Genomic DNA, 14,472 nt, shown 5'->3' with positions numbered 1-14,472 from the left:
ATCTCACCGAAAACAAGACGAGATTCGAGTTTTACGTTTTTTTTATTTCCCGATGCTACTTGCACTTTGCATGGAAAATTTATGCAAGAAATGATTCAAATTACCTCATTAAGTGACCTAATCACGGGTTAGTACATAATAAAGGTTCCTACACTATAAATGTGTTATGACAGCAAAACGAATTGACCACTCATTTCTACTCTCTCAAGAAACCTATCTAAATGTTCTTTAGTAGTTATCTCCGAGACTAATTAGTTTTGTTTAGGATTTTGCTAATCATAAACAAATCAAATGCTTGAAGTCTTAGATTTTATTCCATGAAAGAAGCCATTAGTAATCCAACTGGGACTTGGAGTAAAGATTTCTTGAATATGCGTAGTTCTAACCCGACATCTCTTCTTGATCAAAGAATTGATTTCATAGAAATCAATGGTGACTTTTCCAAACTCATCTTTATGCTATTTGTGTCAATTTTTATTATTAATCACTCTTTTGGATTAATCTTGTGTTTCATAATAATGTTCTTATTACATTATTGTTTTCTAAACTCTATTTATTGCTATTCCCATTATTGTTAATTTTTATATGTGTTCATACTCCATTAATATATATTGTTAGAATCATAATAATCCTCCAAAATCCTCAACAACAACCCCGGCCCATCCCAATATTACCTATTAAGATAACCAATTACCAGTTGTTAATATAGTAACCAACTCTCAATTGTACCCTACATAGAGTTTATAGAGTATTGACTCTATCCTTTATAGATGATAATTATCATATCATACAACATGTTCATGATGTATTCACTCTTCTTACCCAAATCCACACCCGAATCTACAGTTAAGTGTGCTAGCTAATCTGTAGAAACTAATTTCTTCATCGAGAAACCAGTTTCTTAATGATTTTCCAGTAATTGTCTGGCGATAATACCAATTTTAATGATTTTTTTGGCATTGACAGTAACTCCGGTAATTTTTTCGACACCGGCAGCTACTCTGATATCTTCGACAGTAAATTCTGACGATTTTTCCAATACTAGTGACAAATAAAACTGTCTAAAAGTAAATAAAAACATTAAATATGGACTTTAAAAACTTAATTTACATGTAAATGACATACCGAATACTATAAAAATACTTAAAAAAAAAACCATATAAATTAGTCAAAAACATGTTTGGACTGTAGTTGCTGAAAAAAAATTAAAAAAAGCATGGCGCGCTACTACTTTAAAAAATTAAACGTCATCGTTTCAAAATGTTGCGTGACCTTTTCGAATTCAAAACGAACTAGGGCTTGTAGTCTTCTTGTGCCTGCAAAAAAATGAAAATGGAGTTCTGAGACTGAGACCCAATTCTCGCTACAAGTACCGAATTGGGGACCCAATTACTATGCCATACGAATATCGTATGTAATTTTTATTTCTTGGTATAGTATATATGTTCTGCTGTATTGAAAGATTCAGAATTTCAGATGCTTTGGGGTTACAGTTACACCGTTAATATTATACGTATTTGCGTACAGAGATGGAGCTTCAGAAAGAGATAATGGTAAATGAGTCCAAGAAGATTTTGGAGTCCATAAACATGATGTCTCTTGCGAATTTAGATGATCAACAAGTGTATTCTCTTATGATGATAAAGGAACTAGCTCGTGGTATAGTTCATAACAAAATTGAAAAGGTTAGAGGAGAGTTTACGTATCACTGAATTCAAAGGTTGGCATTCTAAATTTTTTTATTGATAAATTTCTAATTTTTACAGGTGACAGCTAGTGATGTTAAAAAAGCACAATCCCATAGTATTGACAAAATGGCAAGTGATTTTTTTTTTATTCTTTATATTTTTCTTGTTTGTTGGATTATTTGGTTTGGCTTATAGTTTCAAGAATTGAGCAGGTGGGTTCTTGCAAGGCTGTCAAGAAGGTTTTGAGTTATATTGATTATGAAACTATTGATGATCCGCATTCGCAGTCAGTGTCGCGGATGAAGGAGATTGTGTCATCTATTGTCACTAAAGGAGCTAAGGTTTGGAGTAGTCTGGCATTATGAACATGCTAAACCTGAATCTGAATCATGTCATAATCTTTTTTCTTCTTCCCACCAGGTTGATTCAAATACTTTTGCTGTTGGGACCGAGGAGGATGTGGAACTTGAAGGGATTCAAAGGACAGTATTAACAAATAAAACTGTGGAAACAGAAGCTGAGTTGAGAAATCAACATGATAAGCCTGTGGAGCAGAATAATATTGTGGTTGAGACGGTGGAACAGAATAATATTGTGGTTGAACATTCATATTTGGGTAATGCGGGTATCCAGGCCGAAAGGGTAGTTGATGTGGTAAATGAAGATGGTCATATCGAGGGGAAAACCAACTTAATGGATGAGCCACCCCGGTTGGGCAATGGAGAAACTCTAGTTGGAAGGGAACAATGTGTAACACTTTCTGGAGGTACATCTACTTGCAGTGCGGTGCAGGCTTTTCAACCAGAAGAGTTGATTTTTGAAGATGCCCAATTTTCAGTGAAAGATGAATTAAGAACAAAAGAGGATCAGAAAGAGATGGAAGAAACCTTCACTGGATCATCTGAATTAGAAAGGGATGATGACCCAAATGAAGGGAAAGAATCAGTGGCAATGTCGCCCCTTCATCCCTCTGTTATATGGCCTGCTGATGATATAATTACCCTCGAATGGGTAAAGAATTTGATGTTTAAACTTGAACACTCTTCAAAGAACGATCCACCATCTAATTTTAGGTCTCTCGTGCCAATATCTGTGGTGGATAAATTATTTGATGCGGCTTCAAGAATCATGTCGCAGGAACCAAATTGTGTGGAAGTTGATTGTCATGAAATGGATTCAAAGGTTGTTGTAGTTGGTGACATTCATGGACAATTTCATGATTTGCTCAATCTTTTTCGCCTTGCTGGGTTACCATCTGAGAAGCAGTTTTATGTTTTTAATGGTGATTATGTAGATAGAGGAGCTTGGGGTTTGGAAGTAATTATTGTCCTGTTTGCTTGGAAGGTAAGGGAAAGGTAGTGAGTATTTATTGGTTTTGTCATGTTTTTTTATGTATGTTGGTGCATACATATTTATTTTCCTAATATGTAGCATGTAGTCTTTGTAATAGATGTAGTTACTGCAGTTTGTATTTCATTGTGAAATGATTTTTAATATGAATTTCTAGAATTAAGTATGATCACTTATGAAGTTTGTGCGGATTTACTCCACATTCTCTTCAGGTCCTGATGCCTGAGAGAGTTTATCTATTGCGAGGAAATCATGAAACTGGATTTTGCACATCAATATATGGTTTTAAGCAAGAGGTCAAGACCAAATTTGCTGATAAAAGTGAATTGGTCTACAAGAAATGCTTAGAATGCTTCAAAGACCTTCCTTTGGCCTCAATCATATCAAGTTGTGTATACACTGCACATGGGGGCCTTTTTCGAAGCTTGAGTTGTGGCCCTGTTAGAAGGTCTAAGAGAAACAAACCACAAAAATTAGAGTTAGGTTCTTTGGAAGATTTGTCTAGAGTGAACAGATTTTTTATAGATGTTCCAGATGAAGATCCAAGTATATTGAATGATGTGCTATGGTCTGATCCATCAAAGAAAGGTGGTATAATTGAAAATGCAGTTCGAGGAGTAGGTGTAACATGGGGTCCTGATTGCACTGAGGCTTTTTTGAAGCAGTCAAATTTAAAGGTAAATTTTAAGTGTGGTACTCAATTTGTTGGGTTCTTTTCTTTTGATTTTTTAGGAGTAAAAGATTCAATTGAGACATGATGAACCTTTGTATATTGTCTCTGCAAAAACAAGGCAGTGTTACTCTATTGTTGCTAGATATTAATCTACCTCTTTACATTGCTTAACCACGTGATAGTTATTCTTGTTTGAAGATAAAAGGGCCTATGCCAAGGCAAGGTTGACTCTTTTATTTTTTTGCTAAACAGTTGATTATCAGATCACATGAAGGTCCTGATGCTAGAGATGGACGTGATGGCTTTGAAGATATGTTAAGTGGGTACAGCACAGATCATGTTGAAGAGTCAGGGAAATTGTATACTTTATTTAGTGCTCCCAATTATCCACAGGTTTTGGTTCTTTCTTTGCCTATACTCTTTTTTGTCTATTTGCTCCTCAATATTTTCATATTCATACAATCAATTTAAATTCTGCTTCTAGTATAATTAGCCATATTTGGAACATCTTTTGCTTCTAGTATATGTTTATACAATCAATTTAAATTCTGTGGTATAACATTTTTATTGTTGGAAAGATAAAAGCTAATCTGAATTTTTTGATAGGCATGATAGGCCTTGCTTGAAATTTACTTATGCTAGGAAGGGAAATAGGTAGAATATACAATGGTACGTTAAATGAGCAGAGGGGCTTTTGGTTATTCTTGTGTGGGTGAGTTGCTTCTATGTGCTTGTTTGAGTGAGTGTAGTTTCATGCTAGTATTAAGATATTTATCAGCATCAATAGAGAGCTAAGGCTCTCACTTACTGTAGAGACTTTTAGTCTACTTTCCTATTAATAGCTCACCTTTTCAATCTCAAATTGCTACTGTTCCATCGAGTTTTGCTGCGATTTTTCATTATTTTTCTCTGTTAGTTGCTGATTTGGTATAAGCTGAAGCAGGTTCTTATCATTTTTCCTATGTTAAACGTTATAAAAATTTACAGTTCGGTGAAATAAACTACAAGAACGAAGGAGCATATGCTGTATTGAAGCCTCCTAATTTTGAAAGTCCATCTTTCCATCAGTTCAAAGCCATAGAAAGGCCAGAGGTATGGATGTAGTCCAGAAACAATATACTCATTTGTTAGCAAAGAAGAGTAGAACAGGAGAGAATGTGTCTTGACTTTGAGCCATTTCTTTGTTTTAATGCATTTGAATGACTGGAAAGTGCCTGAGAAGGCATTTTGAATAGTTACCTTGTTAAATATACAAGACTGTCCTGCAACTCATGTTATAGCCATTAACATTAAGGACTTTCTGTACAGATAGTGATAGATCCTTTTGAGGCTGTTGCTGATGAAGATGGGAGTTATGCCAGCGAAGAAGATTTGACATCAATTGTGAGTTGCTAGCTTCTTTTTTCTTTATCTTTTTTTTTTTGAAAAAAAAATTAATTATCTACTAATCAATTCCCTGTTTTATTAAATGTATCACAATATTTTTAAATGTACATTTATTATTTTAATAATGTTATGGGAGTGTCAACTTTGAGAATGGAGTAGGTTGATGCCCATCTGGGACTAGGAGACTTTTGTTTCTGCTTTCTCCTTACAATTTCTTTGAAGAACTTTGAGTATTAAATACAGCATGTTTAACAAGATTAGCATTAATGGAACTCTACTTGCTTTTGTGATATGCACGCAGTATACAAGTAGTGAATCTTCACCTCAAACTAATATTCCAGATTGGTTGAGCTCTAGGGTCGACTTTGAGGCGTTAGGCATTTATAGTCCTCCTTCCTGGAATATTTTGATGGAGAATAACAGTACAGGCCGAACAAAATTTCTCCAAGTTCCAAGGGCTCCTTTGATAGAAGGGCTTCCTCTACCCTCACACCTGCAGGTATTTGACACTTTTTTTGGCCTGTTCTCATGCTATGTAGCTTTTTGAGGTCATTCCTAAGGTTTTCATTTCAATGCAGGAGCCTTACAAGGGTGCCTTTGAGTATCTCTTTGAGCTTATTGCTGCCCTGAAGTGCATGGTTTTAAAAGGAGTGAGTTGCTCAGTTCCTCTTTCATTTTTTATCAAATTCAACATAGAATATCAAAGTCATTATAAGTTTCATTATAAAAGCAGGTAACTGAGAATGGAGTCCATGCCTCAACTGAGAGTCAGAAGCGTTCCAAACGAAAACGAAGGGCAAAACGATTGAATCGAATGGATTGAAAACATGAACATACCAAGACTTACCAGATGCAGAAATTTTGCTGTCTATTGCAGTTTCTTTTGCGGAAAAAATTTCACCTAGTATCATTTTCATGTCCATAATTATTCTTTTATCAGTGTTTTAGGGCAGGTTAGTTGCTAATTGCTGGCTCTAACTGTTGCTGTGTGATTTAATATTAAAATGTTAATAGTTCATATATAGTTTCTTTGATCATCATCGTGGTATATAATCTTTTTGTATTCAACATTGAAACTCTCCTGTATGATTCTGCTTGGATGTGATTACATATTCTCCTGCGCATTGCTGTGGGGTATTTGTGCATTTGTGATCACCAGCAAAGTACAATTTGGTATTTTTCCCTCTGCGAGAGCTTAGTTGAAATGAACAGCACAAAGTTTGACTCATAAATGGTTAAATTCAAACAAACATACTTTTCAAAAATAAAAAATTCAAAATAATTCTACTTTAATATTCAGTTCCACACATTTTAATTTAATAAATCATAAGTAAAAACCCCAATTAAAGTGCCAGCAATGCTCCTATCATAAAAATTAGAAACTCTAGCTTGCTTGCTTTGAAATACTCCTTCCTAGTCCGAGTACGTAGTTGCTTTTAAAGGTTCATTGGGTCCATATTAGTGGCCACAATTGGACTTCTCACAACGTGTTTACCAGACTCCTCCACCCAACTCAGTGAGCCATGCACAACCTCCTCCTCCAAATTAGTCGGACCCTCCACACTTAGTTTGTAACTCAGCATCTCATTCTTCCGCCGGAAAACTAACTTCATTGGCTCCACCTTCACCTTCAAACCCCTCATGCCACTCAACTCTGCTATGTAACTCGACCTCTCTTTCCCAACATTCCTCACCCTCCTCTGGAACTCCCTTACCACTTTCGGACCCGGATGAGGGGCCTCGAAATCGCTGGGAAAGTAAGCTATGAACGAAGGGTAGTTGAGATCAGAAGACGGTTTAATCCCATTGCAACTAGTATTCGTTTTGGTAATGATTTTCATCTGTTTTGCTGTGTAGTTCAATGAGCAGAGAAGCTTGACATAGTCCTCTGTTTCAGCATCGTAGATTAGCCCAGGATCAATGGCCTTATTGGGATCGATGAATCCAGTTCCCATTTCTAGGGGACTGGCCGGATGGTCAAAGTTTCCGGCATCCTTAATGGGACTTCCAGTATTGTCTAAAGGGTTTGCCGTTGTCATGATGGCGGATCTAATAGCTGCAGGGCTCCAATCTGGGTGAACGGTTTTAATTAAAGCGGCTAAACCTGAAACATGAGGAGCGGCCATGGAAGTTCCCGATATGATTTTGAAGTGACTGAACAAAGGCTTGGAGTGGACTTCGACTATTTTGTTGAGTGGAGACCATGAAGCCAAGATTTCCGAGCCAGGAGCCAAAATGTCTGGCTTTAACACACTTGGGCTTCTCATAAATGGACCTCTCGAACTGTACCTGGCAACTTTCGGAGCTGTTGCTCTACCCAAAATCGTCTTCCGAAACTCTAAAATTCCAGTTGGGTTTTTGTTCTTACTAATGTAGTCCATCACAGTTTTCTGATTATCTTTTTCATCAACGAATGTAGCTGCAAATGAGTAATCATAGTAATCTTTCCATTCATCGTTGGTAACAAATATAGCACCAGAAATCACCGAAGTACTTCCATTCTTGATTACCTCGATTTGATCTTCCAAAGTTGTTGTCTTTCCATCTTTGCATACAACAATGACTTTCCCTTTAATATTTTTCAGCTTCTTCAAGCTCTTGCACTTGTTCAAGAAAACAAGTGGTTCTCGGAGACCAGAAAAGTTGCCTGCGTATAAAGACTCAAATGTAATTTGTTTAGTGTCGTTTCCAAGAGTCAACGCTCCTTCAAACTCACGGTCAACTGTTCCAGCACCCACTGTTGTCAACCATGGCGCCCCATTGTTAATTGTCCCATGAAGACGACCCGCGTTCCCCGCCGAAGCAGAAACGAAGATACCTTTCTCCATGGCTGCAAATGTAGCCACTGCAATTGCGTCTTCCTCGTAAAATTTATCCTTGGCCGCAAAGAATCCCAATGACATTGACAATACATCCACTCCATCCTTGATTGCTTGGTCCACTGCTGCGACAACATCAGATGCAAAGACCTTATTTTTCCAAAGAACTTTGTATGCGGCCACCCGAGCTCTTGGAGCCATACCCCTGGCGGTTCCAGCAGCATAGCCGTAATAGGAAGCATTTTCAACAAAGTTTCCTGCAGCAGTTGACGCCGTGTGAGACCCGTGTCCTTGATCATCACGAGCAGAGTTGAGTGTTATGTTGATTTCGGGGAAGTTGGCTACAATTCCCTTGTTGAAAAATCGAGCACCTATGAGTTTCTTGTTGCACAAAGAAGAGTTGAAATGTTGTTCTGTCTCGCATTTTCCTTTCCATCTCAATGGGACACGACTCATTCCTCTGTCTTTAAAGCTCTCGCTCTCGGGCCAGATGCCTGAGTCAATGACGCCGATTATGACGCCTTCGCCGTATGATGAAGCCGGCCAGACCCCGGAGGTGGTGCTCATTCCGAGAAATTTAGTAGAGTGAGTGGTGTGTAGTTCCAGAGGACGATCTGGGGTGGAGTGGATGTAACCAGGCGAGTTTTTGAGGGAAGCTAACTCGGAGGGAGTGAGGGATGCACTGAAGCCATGAATGGAGTTTGTGTAAGTGTGGATGAGTTTTGAGGAAATGGGGAGCTCTGAATTTTCTGATATGGAAGAAAGAGTGGACTTAAACCAGTTGTGGTGTGTAGAAAATGCTTTGGGCATGACTGAATGGTCCATGTAAACGATGTATACCTTTGATTGGGCATAAGTTGATGAAAAGAATAAGAAGAAAATTGGCATTAGATTTAGAATTACTAATTCCATTCTAGCTATAGCAGTAGTCATGGCTGAGCTTGTGAGTATTTCTGGTAAAACAACCTTGTTTTTATAAAAAAACAAGAGAATCGTACATAATATATTCATTTTATTATATTAGATTTTTAATAATTATTACAATAATTTTAACGTTAAACTTTGTTGTTAGTCTTTCTTAATTATTTTAGCAAAAGCATGTGGCAAGTGTCTAGGAGGAAAAAGCTCGTGAGATGATGCTGTCTCAAAGAAATGACATTTGGATTTTAAGGTAGAGTAGTATTGTTTTGTGTAAGAGATTTTATTTATTATTGCTTAAATGTGCTTTATAGTCTGTTTTAATGTATTAACTATCAGCACGTTGTCACTTTTTATTAACTATTAGTTTTTCGGAGACTAATTTAATGAGCAGGCAATGATACCCATCACATTACATAATGCTTTAGTGTACTCCACTCACTATATAAAAACTAAAGGAGGACTATTAAGTATTAATTAGCAATGAGATAAAGCCGCATTCTGAGCAAATTCATATTTAATGGAACTTTCAAGTGCAACTTTTTTTATTTTTATTTTAAGAATAGCATTGAAGAACAAGTTGAGGTTGCTTTGCCCAGTAATAGTTTATTACAAAATGAGAAATGATTGTGAAAACAGCTAAATATTCGAAGTGTCATCTTGTATATGTGGTAGTACTCTCAACAGTAATGCTCACATGCGCCCCCTTTCTTAAAAAAATTGTAATTTTAAATTTGTAGATATCATAACATTTTATCCATTGACCATCTTTGACTTATAGACTTCACAGACAGACGGTCGTAAGGTATATAGAACACAAAATTAAATTTAAAACTCATACGAGATTCGATCCTCTAGCTATATACTAAATATTTATTTGAAAAATAAAAATAGAGATTGAAATTGATTATTTACCTCTTTAACATTTTATCTACAAACTAATAATTTTTTTTTTATAGTTTCGGGGCTGTGTACGAGGATCCAAAACGCACACTTAGCTCATCTCACTTTAAGGTCGGCCGGCTCTGAGACTTTTTATAACTTAGTTCTTTTCCTTCTTTGGGCTCGGGTCGATAGTAGCCGTGGTAGTAATGTCCCAGAGCCCGGCTACCGACCCGAGGCGCCGATCGGGAAAGTCATAAAGGGACGTTAAACGTAATTCTAGAAGGGCGTTACCACAACAAAAAAAAAATCCTAGTGGCAGTTCAAGTAAAAGTTTATTAGACTAGTACCACTAAAATGGCGGGGACTTTAATTTGGAATGAAAGGATACACTTTGACCGTTAAGAGAGTAGGTAACCCGTTCCCTGTGTCTTTGTTTCTATTGCACTGCGATATTTGAGAATCGCCGTTAAACCAACAACATACCAACTTGACACTCTAAAATTTGGCTGGTAGTATAGTACTATACCACCTCCCTCCTGTGGGGCACCATAAGGTTACCCTTTAATATTTCTGAACTTTTAATTCTCAGTTCAAAGCATTTGATAAGAAAGTTACAACAACTTAACAGAGTCCTAATTCATTAGCAATATTTCCCTTGGTTTACATGAACTCATCAAAACACAGAAATTGTAAACTTGGAGCAAAAATTAAAAATGAAATTGATAACTCTTCTCAAATCTAGAATACGGTCATCTCATTGGCCTTGGATCAATATCAGTAGCCACAATTGGACTTCTCACAACATGTTTACCTGACTCTTCCACCCAACTCAATGAGCCATGCACAAGCAGCTCAATCTCCTCCACCACACTAATTGGACCCTCCACACTCAGCTTGTAACTCAACATCTCATTCTTCCGCCGAAAAACCAACTTCGAAGGCTCCACCTTCACGTTGAAACCGCTCATGCCACTCACCTCTGCTCTGTAACTCGCCTTCTCATTCCCAACATTCCTCACCCTCCTTATGAACTCCCTTACCACTTTCGGACGATGGGAGCCCTCCAAATCGGAGGGAAAGTAAGCTATAAACGACGGGTAGTTGAGATCAGAAGACGGCTTAATCCCATTGCAACTAGTATTCGTTTTGGTAATGATTTTCATCTGCTTTGCTGTGTAGTTAAATGAGCAGAGAAGCTTTACATAGTCCTCTGTTTCTGCATCGTAGATTAGCCCAGGATCAATGGCCTTATTGGGATCAATGAATCCAGCTCCCATGGCTAGGGGGCTGGCCGGTTCGTCGTTGTTTCCGTCGTCTTTAATGGGACTCCCAGTGTTGTCTAAAGGGTTTGCCGTAGTCATGATGGCGGATCTAATAGCTGCAGGGCTCCAATCTGGGTGAACAGATTTGATCAAAGCGGCTAACCCTGAAACATGTGGAGCGGCCATGGAAGTTCCCGAAACTAATTTGAAGTTACTGAACAAAGGCTTGGAGTGGACTTCGCCAACTTTGTCAAGCGGAGTCCATGAAGCCAAGATTTCCGAACCAGGAGCCAAAACGTCGGGCTTCAACACATTCCGGCTTCTCGCAAATGGACCTCTCGAACTATACCTCGCAACTTTGGGAGCTGTAGCTGTACCCAAAATCGTCTTCCGAAACTCCAAAACCCCAGTTGGGTTTTTGTTCTTACTAATATAGTCCATCACAGTTTTCCGATCATTTTCATCATCAATGAATCCAGCTGCGAATGAGTAATCATAATAATCTTTATAGTCGTAGTTGGTGAGAAATATAGCACCAGAAATCACCGAAGTACTTCCGTTCTTGATTATGTCGACTTGGGTTCCCAAGTTTGTGTTCTTTCCATCTTTGCATACAACAATGACTTTCCCCTTTAGCCTTTTCAGCTTCTTCAAGCTTTTGCACTTGTTCAAGAAAACAATTTGTTCTCGGTGACCAGAAAATTCGCCTGGATATAACGACTCAAATGTAATCTTTTTAGTATCGTTTCCCAGAGTCAACGCTCCTTTAAACTCACGGTCAAGTGTTCCTGCAGCAACAGTTGTCAACCATGGCGCCCCATTATAAATTGTCCCATGAAAAAGACGTCCTTTGTTTCCTGCCGAAGCAGAAACAAAGATACCTTTCTCCATGGCTGCAAATGTAGCCAAAGCAATTGGGTCTTCATCGTAAAATTTATCTTCTTCTGCAAAAATTCCCAACGACATTGACAATACATCGACTCCATCCTTGATTGCCTGATCCACTGCTGCGATAACATCAGATGAGTAAATGTAGTTTTCCCAAAGAACTTTGTATACGGCTAGCCGAGCTCTTGGTGCCATTCCTCTGGCTGTTCCTGCAGCGTAGCCGAAATAGGAAGCACCCTCAACGAAGTTTCCGCAGGCTATAGACGCAGTGTGAGTCCCGTGGCCCTCATTGTCACGGGCAGAGTTGATGGTTATTTTGGCATCAGGGAAGTTGGCTCGAACTCCCTTGTTGAAATATCGAGCACCTATGAGTTTCTTGTTGCACAAAGAAGTGTTGAACTGTTGTCCTGTCACGCATTTACCTTTCCATCTCAATGGGACACGACTCATTCCTCTGTCTTTAAAGCTCTCACTTTCGGGCCAGACGCCAGAGTCAATGACGCCAATTATGACATCTTCGCCGTATGAAGAAGCCGGCCAGACCCCGGAACTGGTGCTCATTCCGAGAAAGTTGGGAGAGTGAGTGGTGTGTAGTTCCATAGGACGATCTGGGGTGGAGTGGATGTAACCAGGGGAGTTTTGGAGGGAAGCTAGCTCTGAGGGAGTGAGGGATGCACTGAAGCCATGAATGGAGTTTGTGTAAGTGTGGATGAGTTTTGAGGAAATGGGGAGCTCTGAATTTTCTGATATGGAAGAAAGAGTGGACTCAAACCAGCTGTGGTGTGTAGAGAATGCTCTGGGTATGGCTGAATGGTCCATGTAAACTATGTATACCTTAGATTGAGCATAACTTGAGGAAAATAAAAAGAAGATTGGTATTAGATTTAGAATCACTACTTGGATTCTGGGTAAAGCAGTAGTCATGGCTGAGGAAGCTTGTGTCTATCTTCTGTAAAACAACGTTGTTTATATAATGACCCAGGGAGGCATATATTGATGATATTATATTTGCATTTTATCGTTGTAATCTTTCTTTTAATAGTAAAAGCACGTGACAAGTGGCTGGTTGTAGGAAAGTGGTCGTAAGGTGATTAGGTCTCCAAGGCATTTGGATTCTCACGTTAGATCTATTTATATTTTATTTGAAATGAGTGCAAGAGATTTAGTTTATAGCCTCTTGTTAAATGTAATCTAGTTTTTTTTTTTTTTTTGCACGTTGTCAATTGTTAATTACGAACTAGTTTTGTGTGAGATCCTTAAAGTGACATAATATGCTTTAGTGTAGTTTAGTCACTCTAACATAGGGAAATCATCATTAAAGTGTATCATACTAGTGATTTCCTCCGTGTTAAAATTGTTATTAGTTTAATTAAATATTGAGTCTCATATAATTTAATGTAATAACTTTTAAGGAGTATTACTAATTAATTACAAGACGACATTTTTAAAAAGTGTTAAACATCACTAATACACAATAACAATAAATGAAGTTTTATGTAATAAATAAATTATAGAATATTAATAAATAACAATAATAATAATAATAATAATAATAATAATAATAATAATAATATTTTTAACGCGGTTCTTCTCCTCGCAACATAAATAATAATCTTATGATGTTTTACTTTGAAGATAACTTTTTGCGTCTAAATATAATTTGGAAAGTACTTCTTACGTCTTTCTGTAATGTTGAGAGAGGCAAACGTAGAACACTGTCATAATGTGATAATTCTGAGATTAATTATAGTGAATGTAGTTGCTTTAGTCTTTTAATATACTCACGAGTATGTGGGTCAATGAGCTGTAAGCTTTGAAATAATTTATTATCTACTCCTTCCAACTCATTGTTGTTTTGTAGCATATTATGTGTATCCCAAAATGAACCTTTTACGTTGATTGCTCATCTCCCTTATCTTATAAAACGGTAATTATTATTCATGGCTCGTCTTTATCTTTCAAAAGATAAATTCAAATATATTTACCAATCGATTGTATTTTTTAGGCGAGTTTATTGAACGTATTTACTGCTTTATAACATGAGCTAGTATATTTTTTAGCCAATTCATACGTGTCATCACCATATTACTTACTCGAAATATAAGTATAACACCTTATATAAAAATAAAATATTTATAAATAAAGCCATTAGAAAAAAAACAATTCTTAAATAAATAAGTGATATGAATAAAGAATTATATATATATATATATATATATAAATTCTTAAAACCAATAAAACCTCATAACCAAACCATGCCGCAGGCGTTTGGTCTGAATTAACCAAATTGCCAAAATGACCTCGTTGATTATTGTCTACAGCAGTTTAAATTATTGCGGTGATAATTTAAAACGAAGTTTGCCAGTTCTAATAAACAACTCTACTGTTTTTTTTATATGGATCTAATACTTTTTTATTTATATATATAATTAATAAACTAATTATTAAATTCTTAAAATATAATATAAGTATTATTATCATTAAAAATTAAATTTAATATTTATTTATAATTAAAAATTAAACTTAAACACTTACGTTATAAATTACTGTAATATTTAATGAATAATTTCACAAAAGTAATAGATTTTGTAGAAAAAGTATAC

The 14,472-nt window shown here is 36.9% G+C and overlaps 3 protein-coding genes across 4 annotated transcripts; 1 reads left to right on the top strand and 2 right to left on the bottom strand.

Annotated features, from left to right (window-relative positions):
• The first annotated feature begins 1,195 nt into the window (after positions 1–1,195).
• Positions 1,196–6,242, top strand: LOC115706990 (serine/threonine-protein phosphatase 7 inactive homolog). 2 transcript variants are annotated; one of them, XM_030634780.2, is made up of 12 exons: positions 1,196–1,410; positions 1,528–1,685; positions 1,767–1,817; positions 1,901–2,029; positions 2,109–3,032; positions 3,251–3,715; positions 3,964–4,104; positions 4,699–4,803; positions 5,020–5,094; positions 5,399–5,596; positions 5,676–5,747; positions 5,831–6,242. In XM_030634780.2, exons 1-12 carry the CDS (start codon positions 1,395–1,397, stop codon positions 5,918–5,920), a joined length of 2,424 nt encoding a protein of 807 aa, XP_030490640.2. In that variant the 5' UTR covers positions 1,196–1,394; the 3' UTR covers positions 5,921–6,242. The 2 variants fall into 2 exon arrangements, with proteins under 2 accessions (XP_030490640.2, XP_030490639.2); XM_030634779.2 differs by having other exon boundaries at positions 1,254–1,410; positions 5,828–6,242.
• Positions 6,243–6,296: 54 nt separating this feature from the next.
• On the bottom strand, positions 6,297–9,210 carry LOC115706991 (subtilisin-like protease SBT1.9). Its single transcript, XM_030634782.2, has one exon. It carries the CDS (start codon positions 8,925–8,927, stop codon positions 6,534–6,536), a length of 2,394 nt encoding a protein of 797 aa, XP_030490642.2. The 5' UTR covers positions 8,928–9,210; the 3' UTR covers positions 6,297–6,533.
• Positions 9,211–10,220: 1,010 nt separating this feature from the next.
• Positions 10,221–12,889, bottom strand: LOC115706992 (subtilisin-like protease SBT1.9). Its single transcript, XM_030634783.2, has one exon. It carries the CDS (start codon positions 12,791–12,793, stop codon positions 10,469–10,471), a length of 2,325 nt encoding a protein of 774 aa, XP_030490643.2. The 5' UTR covers positions 12,794–12,889; the 3' UTR covers positions 10,221–10,468.
• Between the last annotated feature and the right edge of the window lie 1,583 nt (positions 12,890–14,472).

The sequence above is a fragment of the Cannabis sativa genome, chromosome 1, assembly GCF_029168945.1.
Source record: "Cannabis sativa cultivar Pink pepper isolate KNU-18-1 chromosome 1, ASM2916894v1, whole genome shotgun sequence".
NCBI classification, from domain to species: Eukaryota; Viridiplantae; Streptophyta; class Magnoliopsida; order Rosales; family Cannabaceae; genus Cannabis; species Cannabis sativa.
The sequence above is the reverse complement of the archived record's forward strand: the minus strand, read 5'-3'. Positions and strand labels throughout refer to the sequence as shown.